This window comes from Tupaia chinensis, unplaced genomic scaffold (genome assembly GCF_000334495.1).
Source record: "Tupaia chinensis unplaced genomic scaffold, TupChi_1.0 Scaffold145685_1, whole genome shotgun sequence".
NCBI lineage: Eukaryota > Metazoa > Chordata > Mammalia > Scandentia > Tupaiidae > Tupaia > Tupaia belangeri.
The window spans coordinates 636180-656216 of NW_006205542.1; the positions used below are offsets into that span (position 1 = coordinate 636180).

The window sequence follows — 20037 nt, forward strand, 5'->3', positions numbered from 1 at the left end:
AAGAAGTGGTTTGTGGGGGGGGAAAAAAAGTATCGTCAAAGTACATAGTTTGGGAGTTGCAAGTAGAATGGCATGGCTCAAATATGGGCAGAATAGGGATAGAAGTGGGAGGAGAGCCTTCTTATGAACCCACTGAAGGAGTTTGGTCTGCAATCTGAAGATCTGGGTACTTTCATGATGAGTTTTCAAGGACGTGGGCTGAGATGATCAGATTTTCATGTTATTACTGGCTCTGTAGAGAGTAAATTTTGTGGTGATGGATGAGGAAAAGACTTGAAAACTTGTTGCTCTAATTCAAGAATTAAATGATGGGGGCACATGCCAAAATGCAGGCAGAGTAATAAAATTGAGAGTATAGTTTTGTGAGATTTTTAAGAAGGTCATCTCCATGGTATTTAGTATTGACAAACTATGTAAGTGCTTTGGGAAGTCCTCTGAGTCCTAGTTTCTGATGGAAAACCTCTAGATGCTGGTGACATTTAGTGCAATAAGGATACAAGCTGACAAGAAAGAACAGATTTGGGGAGAGGAAGAAAGTTAAAAAGTTGGACACATTGGTTATGAGGTAACTGTGGGAACATCAAGGATTCTAGCAGGTGGTTTGATACACAGATCTACTGACCTGGGGGAATGATCTGGCCCACAGAGCAAGAGAGAGAGGGAGACAGAGTGAGCTGAAAGGCTGCCCCATTTTATTGAGGGAAAAGAGGAGAGTCATAAGGATAGGAATTTGGGGACACCTGAACTTAAGAGTTATTCGCAGAGCAAAGGGAGTTGATGGAAAGATTGCAAAGGACAGCTTTGGATGTGGACAGGATTCAGTGAGTGTTGTAAGCAGCTCAGATCAGCAGGCAGATTGGAGGAAGGAACAGTATGAGTGTCTGGGGGTTGTCTTGAGGAAGAGGGAAGATGCCAAAGGCATTTGAGGTTTTTAAAACTTGCCCTTGAGATATTTTTCACTTGAAAATGAGGATCAAAATTTTTACTACACTTTTGTACTATGTGGTTTTCGCCTCCATGTCTCAGAAAATGGTGGTCTATTTGAGTAGACTTTCAAATGTGGTGATCTGTAGCATAGGCTGTCCATTTAGAATGTCTATTCATGCCTTTTTTCTCTGTATCCTATTAAAACTTATTTTTTGTATGTATTTTATAACATGTACATTATAGTATTATACTATATTTTAGTGTTTTATAAGTAAATGTATACATATGGTAGAGTCTATATGCTCACAGCTTTTTTTTTTTTGAGAGTTTTTTTTTTTTTGCTGTAGGGCGCGTGCACTCACCAGACAGAGAGATACAGAGAGACAGGAAGCGAGAAATCACCCCCCCCAGGGGGGTTGGTCATGCCGCAATCCCTTCTCCTCCATTCTCCTCTTGGGATCCTGGGCACACACGCACACGAGCCTGTCGTGAGTTTTAAGCCACTGGGTCCGGGATGCGAACCACGGTCGACTATGTGGGAGTCCAGCGATATAGCTATTACGCTAACTGCTGGTTCCCCTCACAGCTTTTTAAGATAGCACATAATCAAGAATTTTGGAGCAATGTCTTTAATTAAATTTGATCATGATGAACTCAGTATGTATTTTTCTCTATGTTAAAGAACTTGAATGTTTAAAGCAGTTTTTCTTGTACATGAGATCTGTCATTTCACTCATTTCACTCTGTCATTTGTATGAATAGCAACCACGTGTCAAGAACCTGCAGTTCTATCATGCCAAATGGTGCTGTATTTTCTTCTTACTGAGAGAATAATTTAAAATAACTTGGACACTACGGTACTCTCTGATCTTTAGCAGCTTTGAATTTATAGATGGGAGTCATCTGTGGGTCAAACTGTATGGTCTGAGTATATAGCCCATGCTGTTAATGTGACTTCAAAGCCCGTATTATAATACTGCTGCTGGAATCAGAGTAGATAACAGCTGTATTTTGACAGCTGGAATTCCAGTGTTAAAGAGCATCAAATCGTGTCTTTATTTATTAAATGTAACTAACTAATTTGACTTATTTTTGGTGATTTCCTATGTGCCCACCAATCATAGTGATTTGGAAGTTAAGCTTCTTCCTCATTCACGACACTGACTTCCTGATAAATAACCGTCTTGATTTGTGTAGGCTGTTCTAACACTGACTAGCTTATAAACAACAGACTTTTATTTCTCAGTATAGGAAGCTGGAAAGTCCAGGATAAAATCTCTGGCAGATTCTGTGCCTTGTGAGAGTCCACTTCCTGGTTCATAGAACATCAAGCCCTACTTGCTGTGTCCTCACGTGGTGGGAATGGGCTAGTGATCTCTCTGGCCCTCTTTAGAAGGGCACTAATTCTGTTCGTGAAGGAAGACCTAATTAGCTCCTAGAGGCTCCATCTTCTGATACCATCACATTGGGATTAAGGTTCAACATTTAAATTTTGGGGTGGACACAAACAATGAGACTACAGCAATAGCAACACTTCTGAGAGTTTACAGGGCAACTTATTCCCAGCATATTAGTGACAGTGTTCTATCGCATTGTTTTCCTCATTAACTTCATTAGTAATATCTAGAAAATATTTTATAATATATCTAGGATTTTTACATGTCTCATTTTTTCTTCACTTATAAAATGGGGGCATTATTATACTCATAAAGTGGTTGTGAGGGTTAAATAAGTTAAAACAATGCCTGTCACATAATAAGGTTCAGTGAATGTTAGCTGTTACAGTAAGGAATAGCAGCCGCAGTGGTAACTAGCAAAGCCTCACCGAATCACAGTCATGGGACATGAGGGTGTGGGTGCCGTGCGTCGCCCCACTACTGATCGCTGTGTTACTTTTGGCAATACTGTCCTAAGATTTTACTTCTTCATTTGTAAGATTACAGTAATGATAGCATTCATTTCAGACAGTTATTACAAAGATTAAATTATGAAAGAGGTTTTTGGTCATTACTTTAGATATCACTTAATTTTTTTGATCATTGGTTTATTATGAAAGAGGTTTTTTTTTTCAAAGATTGAATTATCAATAGATAAGGTTCTTATCATCACACTTGACTCATAGGAAACACTTAAGCAGGTGGTCTTTGTGTTTTGGAAATTAAGCTTTTTTTTTTTTTTAGTTTTTGCTATAGGGTGCATGTGCTTGCTGGAGAGAGAGAGAGAAATCACCTGCCAAGGAGGATGTTTATGCCGCAGTCCCTTCTCTTCCAGTTTTCTCTTGGGATTTTGGGCATGCATGAACATGCACCCAGTGTGATTTTTCAAGCCACCACTGAGTTCAGGGCTTAAACTATGAAGTATGCCATGTGGGAGGGAACCCGTGTCTCAGCCTCTGCGCCTGGCCCCAGAAATAAAAGTTTTAACTTAGGAAATGCTTGAGTCACCAGTAGGTTTCTAGTTATCCTGAAAGGATCACATCTTCCTTATTTCAGTATGAAGTCCAGGAATTTCAGCAGGTTGTACCGTTTTGAGAAATATCCAACTTTCTAGATGTTTTTTAAAATCTGTGCCAGACTTTAATAGTATCCTTAATGTTCATAGCAAAATGCCAGTTTTGACATATGCTTAGCTGGTAACTAAAACATGTGAGATTTCTCTTCAGATTTTAGCGCTTCTAGTACTCAGATAGCTCAGCTTCATGCTGACTTTTATCCTGTTCTGAAAGTGTTGTTGAAACAGATGGTATTAGGAATTGTAGTCTGAAGCCTCAGATACACCCTGCCTTTTATCCAGACTCTGGAATTTCACCCATGTAGTCTTCATTTGCTATAAAGCAGTGTGCCTACACTCCTACCTTAGCCCTCTGTATAGATGATTTCACGATTCATGGATACTATTACACTTACGCTAAGGTCTAATAAAAATATTAATAGTGAAATGCTTTAGGATTTTTCTGCTGTGCCCTTAATATAAGGATCTTTGATGTGAATTTCTTTTAAAAATTGGGACCAGGATCAAGCTTTTTTTCTTACCTCTTTTTTATATCATATAGCAAATATTAAAATTACATTGTCTTATATTTGGGTAATGTGTTACATTTGTAGAATTCTGTTTTTAAAGTATTTAGTGCCATTTATTTATTTATTTTAAGAATTATTTTATTTAACTTTATTTTATTTTATTTATTCATTTTAATTTTACCAGAGAGGGACAAAGTAAGAGAAAGAGAGAAAGAGAGAGAAAATGAGAAAGCAAGTTGTCAGGTCTGGGACTTGAACCATGGTCAGCCATGTGGGATTCCAGTGCTCTTAACCACCATACCACCTGCCGGCCCCAGTGCCTTTTATTTTTTTAATACTGAAATGCACAATAAATATATGTCTTGTTTAATGAGTACTACAAAACTATCACTATATAGTAAACATTTTTTAAAGAATTATTTAACTTTGTTTATTTTAATTTGACCATAGAGGGAGGGAGACAGAGAGGGAGGGAGGGAGGGAGAGATGGAGAGAGAGAGAGGGAGGGATGGAAAGTGAAAAAGCAAGTCAGCTGGTCCAGGACTCAAACCTTTGCTGGCCATATGGGAGTCCAGCTCCCTTAACCACCACGCCACCCACCGACCTTATATAGTTAACATTGAACCTAGACCTTGTTAGCACTTGAAAATCTCCCATGTAACTCATCCTGTATAGAATCTTACTGCTTCACTCTTACAGATAATTAATATCGTAACTTTTATCATTATAATTTCTTTCCATTTCTTCATAGTTTCACACTACTACACAACATATAACAGTTTTGCTTTGGGACCAGCAGGCGGCGTGGTGGTTAAGGTGCTGGACACTCCCACATGGCTGACCATGGTTTGTCTCCTGGACCTGGCGGCTTCCTTTGTCCCTTTCTCTCTCTCTCTCTCTCTCTGGTCAAATTAAAATAACTGAATGAATAAATAAAATAAAATAAATAATAATTAAAAAAACAGTTTTGCCTATTTTTGAACTTTATATGAATGATTATAAAGCTCTTTGAACTTTTATTATTTCTCTCAGGTTATTAACCAGAAATTGCCAAATATTATCTTTTTTTTTGGAGAGGTTTTCGCTATAGGGCACGTGTGCTCGCCAGACAGAGAGAGACAGAGAGACAGAAAGTGAGAAATCACCCCCCAGAGGGAATGGTCATGCCGCAATCCCTTCTCCTCCATTCTCCTCTCGGGATCTTGGGCATGCATGCACACGCGCCTGGTGTGAGTTCTAAGCCACCAGGTCCAGGACGGGAACCGCGGTCAACTACGTGAGAGTCCAGCGACATAGCCATTACACTAACTGCTGGTTCCCCCAAATATTATCTTCTTAAAAAAGAATTATTTAATTTCATTTGTTATCACTATTATTTTATAATTCGACCAGAGAGAGACAGAGAAAGAGAGAAAGGGAGAACAGGAAAGCAAGCTGCAGGTCCAGGATTCAGAACATGGTCAGCCATGTCGGAGTCCAGCACCATAACCACCATGCCACCTGCCAGCCCCACCAAATATTATCTTTTTGATTTAAAAATGACAAACAATGACTGACCTCATAGTATAGTGGTTAAGTGCTATGTTCTGAGAGCCACTCCTAGATGACTGACCATGGTTCAATTCCCTGCCCAAGTGGCTTGAGAAACATTCTAGGCATATGTGTATGTGTGCCCAAAATCCTCACGGGTTCGAGAAATGGAGGAAAAAAGATTGTGGTACGACCACACCTCACTGGGAAGTGTTCTCTCTCTCTCTCTCTTGCAAGTGCGCACACACTCTGGCAATTAAATAAAGGAGGATATTTATTCTTAGTTTGCCTTAAGTACTACTTTAAAGGCACATGTGGTAATGCAACCTTGGGGTATTTTGACTAAATTCTGCATGTTTATCCCATTGCCTTTCCTAAGTTAGTTTATTTATCTTCTTGTTTGTGACCCGGAAACATAAGAGCTAATTTAGTGCAAATCAAGGTTTCTAATCTCTTCCCTTTAGATGTCTTATGACTGCTCTATGTCTAATTTTTCTTATTATACAAAAAAGTTTTTTTACATTTTGTGGCTTTTAGGGTTTGTTGTTGCTGTTGTGTTTAATACTTAAGTTTTAAACATTATATCCTGTCCCATCCTTCTTAGAAATGCAACTTGTGAACATCATAGTATCATTGTAGTTTCCCTTGGCTGCTCATGGTAGTGAGTTGGCTGTGGTTCTCAAGCATGGTTTAACATTTTTTTTAATGAGAAAATTGTCATATTTGTCTTTATTAAAAACACAGATACAAAAAATGGTAATGGACAAGATATTTTAAAAAAATAAAGTGATATTTTACTTTCTTCATCATATTTACCTATTATGACTTATTTTCATTTGCATGATAAGGAAGTCTATTCTATCAGTTAGTTTACTTTTTCTACTTATTCACACTTTCTGGTTGCTATGAGGAAGCCTAGCCTTATATAAGGCAGTAATGGGAATTTGTTGAACAGAGATCTCTTTTGTTTAAAACAAACACAACCCCCCTAAAATATCAAAGAAGTTCTAAGTTGTCTCAATCATTAAAGAAATATTCTTTATTGTGGCATTAGTGTAACTTCAATGAGAATGTGAATTTGCTGTGTTTACTTTGAATATTGTTGTAATCATTGGATTACATTGTTGTAATCATGTAATCATTGTTTCACTGGATATTGTAATCATCGCGTACTTCCACCTTTCTCAAATGATGACTCAAACTAATTAAAAAGTGAGTTAAAAGTTACCATTTTAAGAAAGTGAACTTATTATCATAACATTGGGCTGTGTTTTAGAAAGAAAAGGAAAAGAAAAAGGAAGAGAAAAAGCGAGAAAAGGAGCCAGAAAAGCCTGCAAAACCACTTATAACTGAAAAGGTAAAATTACTTTAAAAAAATCTAGTAAGATTACTATCTTATTTATATACTTATATATCAATGACTTTGGATAATTACAATTTGCAAATAATCATCCTTTCAACAAATAGTTGTTGAGTGAATACTGTGGACTAACTATGCCCTTCTAACCTGTCTTGTATGATTTGTATTCAGTTATATGTGTGTGGGTATAGATCCTTAAGGATAAGGATTCTCTTGTGAATGACATAGAGAATGGTGTTTTTAGTTTTCATGCACAGTCAGACTTCAGCAAAAGTACAGAAAATGAAGAGATCATACCTGAAGGGACTTCAGAAAAGACTTCAGTCTTACAGTGTGCAGGTCTTGAAGCATGAGTAGGATTAACCGGAAAGGTAGGAATAACCTGAAGGGTAGAAGTATACTAATTCAAGAGAATAGTGTGAAGACAGGCATGGAAAGTAGAAATAAAGTTTGTTTAGAAAGCTAGTACACTTGAAGAAAGGTCTGTGAATAGAAAATAGTGAAAAACAAAACCAGAATGGCAGATTAAATTCCTGTTCTAGATGTTTCTTCTCTTGGGAGGAAAGGCTACAGATAGTACTTTAAAGTTCTAAAGCAGATGACCCCCCCCCCTACTTTGGAAGAGTTCTTTCGGAGGATTATTTTGGTAGTAGTATATAGGATAGTTGTGATTAGGCAAATGAGAAGTAGGGAGAACATTATACTTTGTAAACAGATTGATTAAATAATGATGGCAACTGGATTTGAATACCTTTTATCACAAAAACATGGACACATGGTAAGAGAATTGTCAGGAAAAGGAACATCTTTTTTGCTGAAATTGTAAAAGTCAGCTTTATTGGGCTATAAATTATAAGATATATTCATTCGAAGTATATAATAGAAGTATATAGTGATTTTTTTTCTTTGTCACTTATTGAAATATTCTCTGCCTTCAAAAGTTACAAACAAGTCTTCAGTATTTCACATTACTAAGTATCTCCATATTCCTTAATCTGTAGTTTAGTAATTAAGCTTCACCTGCCTTCCTAGCATTCACTCTCCATTCTTCACACAGTCAGATGTGTCCAATGGTGTCAGTGTTTTCCATCTCTCCTCTCCGTTCACTGACTTGCTTAGTCAAGAATATCTCGGGAACCAGCAGTTAGCGTAATGGCTATGTTGCTGGACTCCCATGTAGTCGACCGTGGTTCGCATCCCAGACCTGGTGGCTTAAAACTCATGCTGGGCGCATGTGCGTGCGTGCCCAAGATCCCAAGAAAAGAATGGAGGAGAAGGGATTGCGGTGTGACCATCCCCCCTGGGGGGTGATTTCTCGCTTTCTGTCTCTATGTCTCTCTCTGTCTGTCTGGCGAGCGCACACACCCTTTAGTGAAAAAACCTCTCAAAAAAAAAGAAAAAAAGAATATCTTTTCCTCTCTTTACCTAAAGCTTAGAATCTGTGTTTTCCATAGAGCCCCTTGAAACACCCCAACTGGACGTACTATCTGTTAAAATTCTGGATGCTTTTGTTGACATCTGCTGTAATTCCAGGAACTATGCTAGATACACAATGGATATGTACAGTTGTACTTTTTCAGCTTGTAAAATAACCAACTATGTGTTCATCACCCAAGTCAGAAAATAGAATATCACCAGTATTCCAGAAACTATACCTACCAAACCCTTCCCAACCCCAAATCACTTTTCTCCCCAGAAATAATCATTTCATTGCATCTTAAAAATAGTTTTGCCATCTCTTTGTCTCTATATAATGTAATTTGATTTTTTTCTATTATATATAAAATGATACCACAAATACTGTTTTGTTGTTGTTTTAATTTTTGCTTTAGGGTACATGTATTTGCCAGAAAGAGACTGAGTGAGAGACAGAGAGAGGGAAGTGAGAAATCAACCCTTTGGGTGGATGGCCACACAACAATCCTTTCTCCTCCATTTTCCTGTCAGAATTTTGGGCCTGCCAGTGTGATTTTCAAGCTTCCAGGTCCAGGACTTAAACTGCAGAACCAGTGTTGAGAGTGTAGGGATTTAGTCCGCAGCTCGAGTTGTATCTTCCTACATTGTCAGGGCTTTATTTACATCAAATGTCCTAACACACAAGCAAGAATAGCTGGGTGGGGGACAGGGAGATGTGAGCCCACTCAAGAACGGAACTTGCACTAACTCCACAAGGGAGCTCTACTCAGAGAGCCTGTCCAAGCCCGTAACCAGGATGGAGTGGTCAACACAAATCCTCTGTGGAATGGTCTCTTTAGCAACACAATCACTACAGTTCTGGGCCAGATACCCCTCAAGCTGCTGTGGTGAAGAGGGCCCATTGAATTTGCTTTTGTCAGGGTCCCAGTGCCTCCAGAATTTAGTGTGGAAAGCTGCCAAGTGAATGTTAGAGCAACTGCCCTGGTTTGAGAGAAGCTGCAAACTGAGTGCTCTCGCACAGCAGCTGCTCCAGATCACACAGGGGAGATGACCAAAGAACGGTGGCATGGAGCTGTCTGCCTGGTTTGTGTGCCCTTTTACCAAGGCCTTTCTCTGTGCCATACATTCTTATCTTTGCAACCAGTTTGGTTATCGACTTGTCATGCTTATGGCTATGGCAGTCTGTCTGAATGGTTCAGGTAGGCCATTTACACAGGTCTTTGAAAGCAACCAAGTTGTTTACAAACATCCATGAAAGCAGTCAAGTAAACATGTTTGTCAAAGTATGTTGTTTTGAAGACTGTGGGTGTTGGGTGCTTGGCACAAGGAGCGCCATTTTTGAGCAGTGCTCTATGCACTTAACCCTGTGGAATCCAGCTGCCTTAACCTCTATGCCACTTGCTAGCCCCTGGAAATACTTATTTATGTGGGTTTTTTTGGTCAATATTTTGTTTGTGTTAGTCATGCATATAATTATAGTTAATTGTCTTGTAATACATATACACACACATACACACACGTACATGTCATTCAGTTTTTTATCGGTGCTACAATTAAACATAGATTTTATATAGTTTTAACTATTATAAATAGCATTGTTTTGAGTATGTTTGTTCATGTATCTAAGCATGGATTTCTTTAGGGTGTACTTAGAAGTGGGATTTCTGGGTCATAAAATATATACATCCTGAAATTACTGGATAGTCAAAAACTGCTTCCCAGTGTATATACCACAGGTACTCTTATCATCAAAGTAATCATATTCTTTACAACATGTGGTGTTATCCAGAGTTTAATATTTACAATCTGGTGAGTATGTAATGATACCTAATTATGTGTATGTATCTTTTTAAATTTAAAAAATTGTTCTATTCATGGGAGAGTTCATGGACATGTTCATGCACATGAGAGAGAGAGACTGACAGGCATCTCAACAGGGTCCCTCTTGGGAAGGAGTCTGTAGTCTCAGGCATGCAGAGTCTTAGGCATGCACAAACCTAGTGCGTTTGCAGGTCTGCTTGGGATCTGGGTCCATCATCGACTGTATGGCTTTCAGCACTGCAGTTCAGTCCATTACCTTCTGTGCCGCTGAGGCAGGGTCTCATTATGTACACATACATTGATGTCTTCTTGTCAAGAGGAGGGGTGGGATACGAGGGAAGCGCTCTCAGTCTCGTCAGTCTTCTTTTCCCTGATCCTGCAGCTCCTTAGTTTCTTGGGTGTGTGCACATGCACTTGGTGTATTTTAAGCTGACCTGGGGATTGTAACCTGCATTTCAAATACATAAATACAAATAAATATATACACACACGCGTATATATATATATATATATATTTACAGTTTGAACAGAGACAGGCAGACAGACAGAGAGAGGGAAAGTAAGAAAGCAAGCTGCCAGGTCCAGGACTTGAACTGTGATCAGCTCTGTGGGAGTCAAGTGTCTTTAACCACCACACCACTTGCTGGTCCCTATCTTTTTCTTTTAAAAATTTTTTTTCCAGAGGGTACAGGCACTCCCTGGAGAAAGAAAGAGAAAGAAAAAGTACTCTCCATAAGACATGGTCATGCTGTAACTTCTTCCACTTGTCTCTTTTTTTAGTATTTTGGGCATGAATACACACATGTCCGTATTTTTTTCCTAAGCTCCAGGCGTGGCAACCACATAGTTGGCCATGTGGGATCCAATTACCTTAACCATTAGGCCACAGGCTGGACCCTTTACAATCCTTTTTGCTGAGTCCCGCTTATTTCTTTAAGTAATTAGTGTGGTTCTTGGCACAGAGTAATGGCTTATTAAATGGTTACTTAAAAATGTATTGCTTTCAGGCATGGATATGCAGGGTTTTTTTTTCCAGTAAATGTATTGCAAAATACAGTACTGTAAATATATTTTCCCTTTTTTTCAAAAGAGAGATTTTTATTATAGGCTCTGTGTGCTTGCAGGAGAGACAGAAAGTAAGAAATCACTTCCCAGGGAGATGGCCACGCTGCAGTCCCTTCTTCTCTATTCTCTTCTTGGGATCTTGGGCATGTACGCACATGTGCCCAGTGTGAGTTTTAAGCCACAGGCTCTGGTACTCTAACTGTTGTTGACTACATGGGGGTTCAGTGACAAAACCATTACGCCATCTGCTAGTTCTTCTTGATTTTCTTAACAATTTCTTTTCTCTGACTTACTTTGTAAGAATACAATATATAGTACATACAACATATAAAACATGTTACTTGGCTGATCACTGATAAAGCTTCTGGTCAACAATGGGCTATTACTAGTTAAGTTTTGAGCAAGTCAAAAGTTACATGTGCATTTTTGACTGTGCAATGTTTTGGCACCCTCAACCCCTGTGTCCTGGAGAGCTCAGTTGAACTTACTAAGTTCTAAAACCTCTAATGATATTAAGAAACATTTATGTAGGAGTCAGCAAATTTTTTTTTTTTTCTGTAAAGAACGTAATAGTAAATATTTTAGGCTACAGATCTTAAGGTATCTTTCACAACTACTCAACTCTTTACTTGTAGCATGAAAGCAGTAAACGAATATGTTCCAATAAAACTTATAGAAATAAGCACCTAAGTTTGTTCAGACTTCTTTCACTACCTCCCCACAAATAAGAAATGATCTCAGGGTGCAGCAGATGGCATAATGGTTATGTCACTGGACTCCCATGTAGTCGACCACAGTTCAAGTCTCAGACTCAGAAGTTTAAAACTCACACTGGGTGTGTGTGCGTGCATGGTCAAGATCCAGAGAGTTTTAGAATGGAGGAGAAGGGATTGTGGAGTGGTCCTCTCCCAAGGGGGTGATTTCTTGTTTTCTGTCTCTCTGCCGAGTGCATGTGCCCTATAGCAAAAATCTCTCATTAAATAAATAAATAAATAAATAACCAATCAATCGATCAATCAATAATCAGTCTCAGTGGAAGAAGCAGGGCAGGAGAGCCGCTGATCTGTGATTCACTGTCTCCTTGGCAGAGTCACTTAGCTGTTCAGAGCCTTTATTTATTAAATAACAATATGTAGATGATTTCTAGAGAGCCTGTGGCGATGAATAGCTATAAATTTAGAATTTCATATTCCACCTGCAGAACATAGGGGCAGATTCTTAACATCACCTGAATATGGTTTTTCTCAGGTTGGCTTTGAGAACTGCAGGATTAGTTTTTATTCATCAACGTCCTTCCATTTTTTCAAATTGGTTCCTGGTCCACCCTAGTTTCTGCTTTTTAAAATCACCCCACCTCCCATTAAAATACAAAGTCTAGAGACCAGCAGGTGGCGTGTGGTTAAGGGCACTGGACTCCCACATGGCCAACTGCGATTCAAGTCCTGGACCTGGTGGCTTGCTTTCTCTCTCTCTCTCTCTTTCTCTCTCTCTCACTCTCACTCCCATTCCCACTCTCACTCTCATTCCCACTCTCTGTCCCTCTCTGGTCAGAGGTAAATACATAAAGAAATGAGTAAATAAAGTCAAATAAAATGATTCTTTAAAAAAAGTCCAATTTAGGAGAAAATGTATTCAGTTATTCCTAATGCAGGCTTCTGTCATCGTGCGTGTGCACGTGGGTGTGTGGGGATGTGTGTGTGTACACTTACTGATTTCTTGGTGGAGCATTCTTAGTTTAAAAGAGATTGCCTTCTGGCACGATGGTCTCAGAAGTATGTGTTGTGATTTTTAATGTTAAAAAAGAAAGCATTTCTTGTGCAGATATTTGCCACTAGCTTCTTGAATTTTATGAGAGAAGATCAGTTTACAAGGTATATCAAAGCAGAATTAAAAGTTCCAAGAAGAAAATTTGAGAAACGATGATGCTATGGGAAAGAGAAGGCCCCTGCTTTTAATATTACTTAACAGCCTCAGTAAGTTTATCCCAAGATATGATCTGTATTTGAGTCTTTAAGAAGATGATACAGATGAATAGCAACTTTTTTTCCCATTAGTTGGGAAACAAATGAAAAGCATCAAACTTAACTCTTTTCAACAAACCTTTTATGTTAATAAACATTTTTTAAATACATTTTTATTTGATAAATAATCGTCTGTCCTGTCTGATAAATTTATAGGGTTTCTCACTTTTTACTTGATAAATAATCAGTGGTTTGACTCACTAATACAAGTACAAGGCATAGTTGCAAATTCATTCAACTTGAGACTTCAATACGGCCATGTACAAGTAAGGAATTAGATATAAAGCAAGTACATTGTTCTTCATAAATCTTAAAGGCAGGGCCAGTCGAGTGGTGTAATTCTTAAGGTGACTCCATTCCACGTGGCTGAATTTGTGGTTCAAGTGCCACACCCCACAACTTGAGAAACACAATGGGCACGTGTACCCAAAATCCTGATAGGAGAATGGAGGAAAAGGGATTGCAATGTGGCCATCTTCTCTGGGGGCAGGGGGAGGGATTTCTTTCCTCTCTTCTTGGTGAGCATATGCAACCTGTAGCAAATTAACAAAACTTAAGTGGCTTATTGGCAGATACTGTATTGATAGATTGACAGGTTATGTTGTTTTGCGATCTGACAAAGAGGTTTATATAGCTACTACGCCCTCCATGTTATTGAGGCCGAAGAAACCTTTTATGTGATGCATGAATGCATTTGAAAATAAGATATTTCCAATAATTAATGCTTTTATAGAAATCATAGAAACATGTGTAAGTGAGTAAATTCAGCAGATGTCTCACAGAACATTTTTATAAATGGGTTTGAGAGATTCCTTACATTTTCCTCAAATCACTTTATTTCCAGCCTCAAGCTGAACCTTGGAAGATTAGTTTGATAATAAGCTTTTGTTTGTAAACTAAAAAAAAAAAAAATAGATTCAGCATCACTGTATATTAGGCTTAGGAAGTATTTTAGTGCTGCTTCCCTGTTGCCCGAGTTTTATTATGCTATAGATTGCTAGTTTCTGTTGACAACCCCCAATCTTTAGCTACGGAACATTTAAATATATATATATATATATATATACCTGCTACTGAATTTTGATAGCTGTTCCTCTAGCACCTCATAATATTCAAACCATATATATATTTTTTTTTTTTTGAGAGAGAGAGATTTTTGCTATAAGGAGCATGAGCTTGTCAGAGAGGCAAAGAGAGACAGAGAGAGAGAAAGCAAGAAATCACCCCCTCCCCCCCGAGGGATGGCCATGCCATAATCCCTTCCCCTCTCTTCTCCTCTTGGGATTTTGGGCATGCATGCACATGCACTCAGTGTGAGTTTCATGTGGCCATGTCTGGGACTTAAACCGCAGTCAACCCCATGGGCGTCCAGCACCTTAACCACTACTCCATCCGCTGGCCCAAACCATGTATATTTTTTAAGAAGTTAAAGAGTACACATAAGCAGGAAGAAAACAAGAGAACATCACCATAGATACATACCATCATGTAGAAAAACTATCATTAATATATTAGTGCTCATCCACCTTGATTGTTTCCTATGGACTATATGCATATATGTGGATCACACTTTACATATTATTTTGTAACCCACTCTGTTCCTTTGTCATTTAACAATTTATTGAAAATGCCTTTTCTTTTTTTTACATACTCTTAAAAGCTTTTTGTTTTTTGTTTGGGAGGAGGACACGTTCAACAAGTCTTCCCACTGTTATCCACCACCATTTCTATGAGCTGGCTGGGATCCACGCTGCAATCCTTTCTCTTCCATTTTCCTCTAGGAATCTTGGGCATGCACGCACATGCACCTGGCTTGAATTTAAGTCACCGGGTCTGGGAGTCAAACCGCGGTCGACTACATGGGAGTCCAGTGACATAGCCATTACACCAACTGCTGGTGCCTGTATATCTCTGATTTTGACCATTAAAAAAATAAAAGAGTCTACATTTGCCTGAGGTTACGCAATATTTTTCTTTCTGCCTCTTAGCATAATGTCCTCTAAGTCTATCCATGTGGTATCAAATGGCAGGATCTCCTTTTTCAGAGCTGAATAGTCTATGAAATACCTATGTATAACTAGAGATTTAGGTATATCTTTATACATGTCTTTATCTAGTTTCTTTATCCATTCACCTGTTGATAGACATTTAGGTTTATGAATAAAGCTAAAATGAATGTGGGAGTGCAGTTATCTTTATGAAGTGGTGGTTTCATTTCTTTTGGGTATTTAATTAGAAGAGGAATTGCTGGGTCAAATGATAGTCCTATTTTACATTTTTTTAGGACCCTCCATAGTGTTTTCCATAATGACTGTACCAATATACCTGCAGACTAGCAGTGTACTAGAGTTTGCTTTTCTTTATACCCTTGCCAACATTTTTAATTCCTTTTTTTTAAAGAGATTTTTGCCTTAGGGCACATGTGCTCTCTGGAGAGAGAGTCAGAGACAGTGAGAGGGAAAGTGAGAAATCACCCCCCTGGGGTGGATGGCCATGCCACCGTCCCTTCTCCGTTCTCCTGGAATCTTGAGCATGCACACACACATGCCTGGTGTGATTTTTCAAGCCACTGGGTCTGGGATTCAAACCACAGTTGGTCATGTGGGAGTCCAGTGACATAACCACTACACTATTTGCTGGCCCCATTTCTTGCTTTTTTATAATAGCCATCCTGACAGGCATAAGCTGGTATCTCCTTGTGGTTTTCTCATTAATGTATTATTATATATCTATAAAATATATAAAAGTAAAAAAAAATGGTCTTGTATATACCCCCTCCAAGAAAATACAGAGTCATTCCTAATTCCTTGAAATTACTGCCTATAAGGGCTTTTAGATTTCTAATTGTTTCATAAAAGTAGTAAGTTTTTATCCACTTGGTTAGTTTACATCAAGATGCAGATAAGATTAGTATGTCTTTTAATCTTTCATCTCTTTTTTTTCCCTTGTAATTTACAAATTCCTTATCATTTGTTAGGAGATGGGAGAGGCTTTTCCTTGAGAGTATTTCTCATGTAAATTTGTTGATTTGCATTTCATCAATTCTTTCTGCCTTATTTTTTTCTATAAAAAGATAGTTGATTGGATTCACTTTTTAAAATTTTTTAAAAACTTTTGTCAGAGGGCACGTGCACTTGCTAGAGAGAGAGACAGAGAGAGAGAAAATGAGAAATCACTACCCCCAGAGAGGATGGTCATTCCCTAATCCCTTCTCCTCCATTTGTCTCTTGGGATTTGGGGCAAGCAGGCACACTCCCCTGGCATGATTTTCTTTTTTCTTTTTTTTTGGAGATGCTTTTGCTATAGGGCACATATGCTCACTGGAGAGACAGAAAGTGAGAAATCACCCCATGGGGGGCTGGTCACCTGCAATCCCTTCTCGTCTATTCTCTTCTCTGGATTTTGGGCACTCATAAACCTGTGCCTGGCATAAATTTCAAGCCACTGGTTCTGGAGCTTGAATTGTGATTGACCACGTGGACACAATACCTTAACAAGTATGCCACCTGCTGGCCCCCACCCAGCGTGATTTTCAAGCTGTAGGTCTGGGACTCAATCTGTGGTTGGCTATGTGAGAACCCAGTACTTAACTGCCACACCATCTGCTGGCCTGCTTTTCTTTTTATTTTTTAAGCTAGACTCGTGGTCTAGCTTTTTTTTTTTTTTTTTTCATCATTAGGTACGTAATACCCATTTCTTTTGGTGCCTTTTTGCAAAAAAATTGTTCACCAGGGGTAGCAAAGTGGTGACAGTCTAATTCTGTTATGTATTCTTTATTTATAGTTGAAATATTTTTTGCTAGATTGTGTTACCTGTTGGTATAACTGAGAAGCAGCACAATTATTTTCCTTAATTTAACAGGTTTCAAAATAATAAGTTGATTTATCCTCTACTTGTGACCAGTTAGGGTTTTTGGGAGGACAAGCTCATGAATTTATTATTTTAAATACATATGGTATGTTTCTGTCCACTCAAATTATTGTCCCTTGATGAGAATCCTCTTCAAGTTGGTTCTGGAGCCTTTCCATGATACAACTCTAGTAGTATGATATTTCCTTGGTATTTTGTATGATAATTTTTTTCAGCTCATCTTTTACATTGCCTGCCCCAGACCTGTAATTGACCATTGAGCCAGATAACCCTGGGTTCTCTTATTGGAAAGGCCATTTCTGTATCAGAATATGGATTCTAGGGGTGTTCGTTGTAAGTCCATGTATAAATTATAATTTACAGCTTCTCAAGTTTAAATTGTTTATTCTCTATACCTGTCTTTTTATAGATAAAAATCATGACTAGTGATAACTCAAGAGCAGATTGTGGATTTGAATTTAGAATTCTATAATTTATTTTGTTAGATTAAAAAAAAAAAGTATCTCTTCATAATGAATTAGTCACTGGTGACCTTGTTAAATTTGTGTTCTTCTGGTGACAATTTAAAATTTGTTTCCATTCCACTTCTCCTTTATTTTTACTTTCCCCTTCTAACTCCTATTTAAAATATTCTAGTAATTTCAGAGTTGCTAGTGTGTACAAAGTCTTGTTTACAATGAAGGCTTATTGCTATGTTTTTCATACTACACTGTTTCACCATATACAGATGTGTTTGCAAACAAAATAAAATGGAGAAGGTTAGAATGGGGAATTCTTTAGGGATAGATAGCCAGGAGGTGCTCTTGGCTTTGGTGTAGACTTTCACGGAGATGTGTGTTTGTCAGATCTGCTTTCCCTTATTGTCTCTCTCTTCCTGACTGTAGCTGCTGCTTTTTTTTCAGAGGACAAAGTGGAGCTGGGCTGGCAGATGTTAGATTTGTAGTGATTGAAGACTGTAGAGTGTTGTTAGCATTCTTCAAACTGGATTGTAATATTTATTGCTGAAGTAAATCACAGTAGACTTTTTATTTTCAGTTTATAGGAAAACTTGCTAATCACATTATCCTGGTTGTAGATTTTTCTACCGTATTATTTTTAAGTAACAGTTTTATGGAAATGTAATTTACATATTATAAAAAAAAAATCACCCACTAAAGTGTTCAAGTCAGTGACTTTTCTACCAAGAGTTTTCCACAGTGGTTATACCATTTTATGTTCTCTTGAGTGTACTGTATGACAGAACTGCTTTGTGTTTTTCACCAAAACTTGATATTGTCATTGGAAAAAATATCCTGGTAGATACAGAAACTAGGATTTTATTGGGTTATTTGGAAAGTCATGATACAGTTTGCATAAAAAGACAGAAAAATACGACATGACTTCCCTGGCAACCTATTAGTTGATGCTAATCAAATGTACAAAACTGCCCTGGCAGTTGAGAGGTCATCTTTTAATGAGTAACTAATTTAATTAGCTTGAAATAATTTTGACTACTACATGAAAGTTCTTTCAGCTAAGACAGTTTGCTCTGCTCTTACTGTTTTATTAGTTTAAAAAGGAAAGGCTTGAGTAGCTAAAATAAAAATTATTATCTTATTGGAAAGCAGTAACAAGATGATAGTTACCTCACTTTGTTGGTTAAGTAACTATACACTAAGAGGCCCTCAATCTTAAAAGAAGAAAGAACCAGCTGAAGTTGTAATAGCTTTTTTTTTTTTTTTTTTTGAGAGATTTTCACTGTAGGGCGCGTGCGCTCGCCAGACAGACAGAGAGAGACATAGAGACAGAAAGCGAGAAATCACCCCCCAGGGGGGATGGTCACGCCGCAATCCCTTCTCCTCCATTCTCCTCTCGGGATCTTGGGCACGCACGCACACGCGCCCGGCGTGAGTTTTAAGCTACCGGGTCCGGGACACGAACCGCGGTCGACTACGTGGGAGTCCAGCGACATAGCCATTACGCTAACTGCTGGTTCCCTAATAGCTTTTTAATACTTGCATACTGTTAAAGTAACTGTGATGATAGAGACTGTATAGGTTGTGGCAGAAAACCATATTTTAGGTTCTTTTACAGGTTCGCAGTAAATTGGAAACATTTTTTTCCTTCATGGAATTTCTGAAATGTTTTTGCAATCATTTAAAGCTTTATTGCAAGTGAGGCAATAAAAAGAGAAGAAATCCAATTACTTTATGTGCAAAGCTTTCATTTCCTATTTAATGAAAGAAAGGCTTTTGTTCAGTAAGCATGCAAGCTTTACAATTCTTCTTAGTAAATTAGAAATGCCCTTTAATAGAAAAATAAGGAAAATATTTCCTCAGTAAATGCTTTGGTCAAAGGTAGTTTTACTGAGTTAAAGCCTTTATTTAAGACTGTTGCAGCTGAGGTGGAAGGGTCAACAATTGCATTAGATGGGTCACTAAATGTAATAAAAATAGCAAGCAGTTACTTGGTGCTTAACATATGCCAGATGTCGTTCTAAGCCCTCTACACATGTTAGTTCACAGTCTTTACAGCAACTACAAGGTTTATTTTATTTTCATTTATGATAAGAATCTGAAAGATATAGGTTTGCCAGTTTATTCTTGGTCACACAGGTATTGAGTAGTAGCCAATGTAAGAATTAAGTCTGAGCAATTTGTTTTCAGTGTATGTACTCCTAACCAACATGCCATATGGCACTCTAGAAAGGAAAGAAGGGGGAAAAGGTAAGGCAAAGGATCAACCTCAGTTTCTACTGAGTGCCATCGTGTATAGTTATAAGCATTCTCTCTGTGCTAATTTATTCTTAGAGCAACCCTAGGAAGTTTCAATATAGTTATCACATGAAGGAGATCCATTCAGAGAGCGAAATTTACCCAAAGTCATATTTCTCATAATTGTAAAGCAGATCTTTGTGAAAGTGAGACCACTGACAGGTAGTTCATCATCTTCTCATGAATGCTTTCTATAGATTAATTTAAACAACTGCCAGTACCTATTGTAAATAGCAAGCTGTTTATGTCTTTAA

At 38.1% G+C, this 20037-nt stretch overlaps 1 protein-coding gene across 6 annotated transcripts in view; it reads left to right on the forward strand.

Annotated features, from left to right (window-relative positions):
- The window catches only part of SMAP1 (small ArfGAP 1), a 167492-nt gene that overhangs the window by 99985 nt on the left and 47470 nt on the right, over window positions 1-20037 (forward strand). For 4 of the 6 annotated variants that reach the window (XM_014584133.2, XM_014584129.1, XM_014584134.2 and 1 more), the window contains one exon: window positions 6754-6834. The exons of the other annotated variants lie outside the window; for them this stretch is intronic. In XM_014584133.2, the coding sequence (XP_014439619.1) occupies window positions 6754-6834 (81 nt within the window). The remainder of the gene's footprint in view (window positions 1-6753; window positions 6835-20037) is intronic. 6 annotated transcript variants of the gene reach the window in all.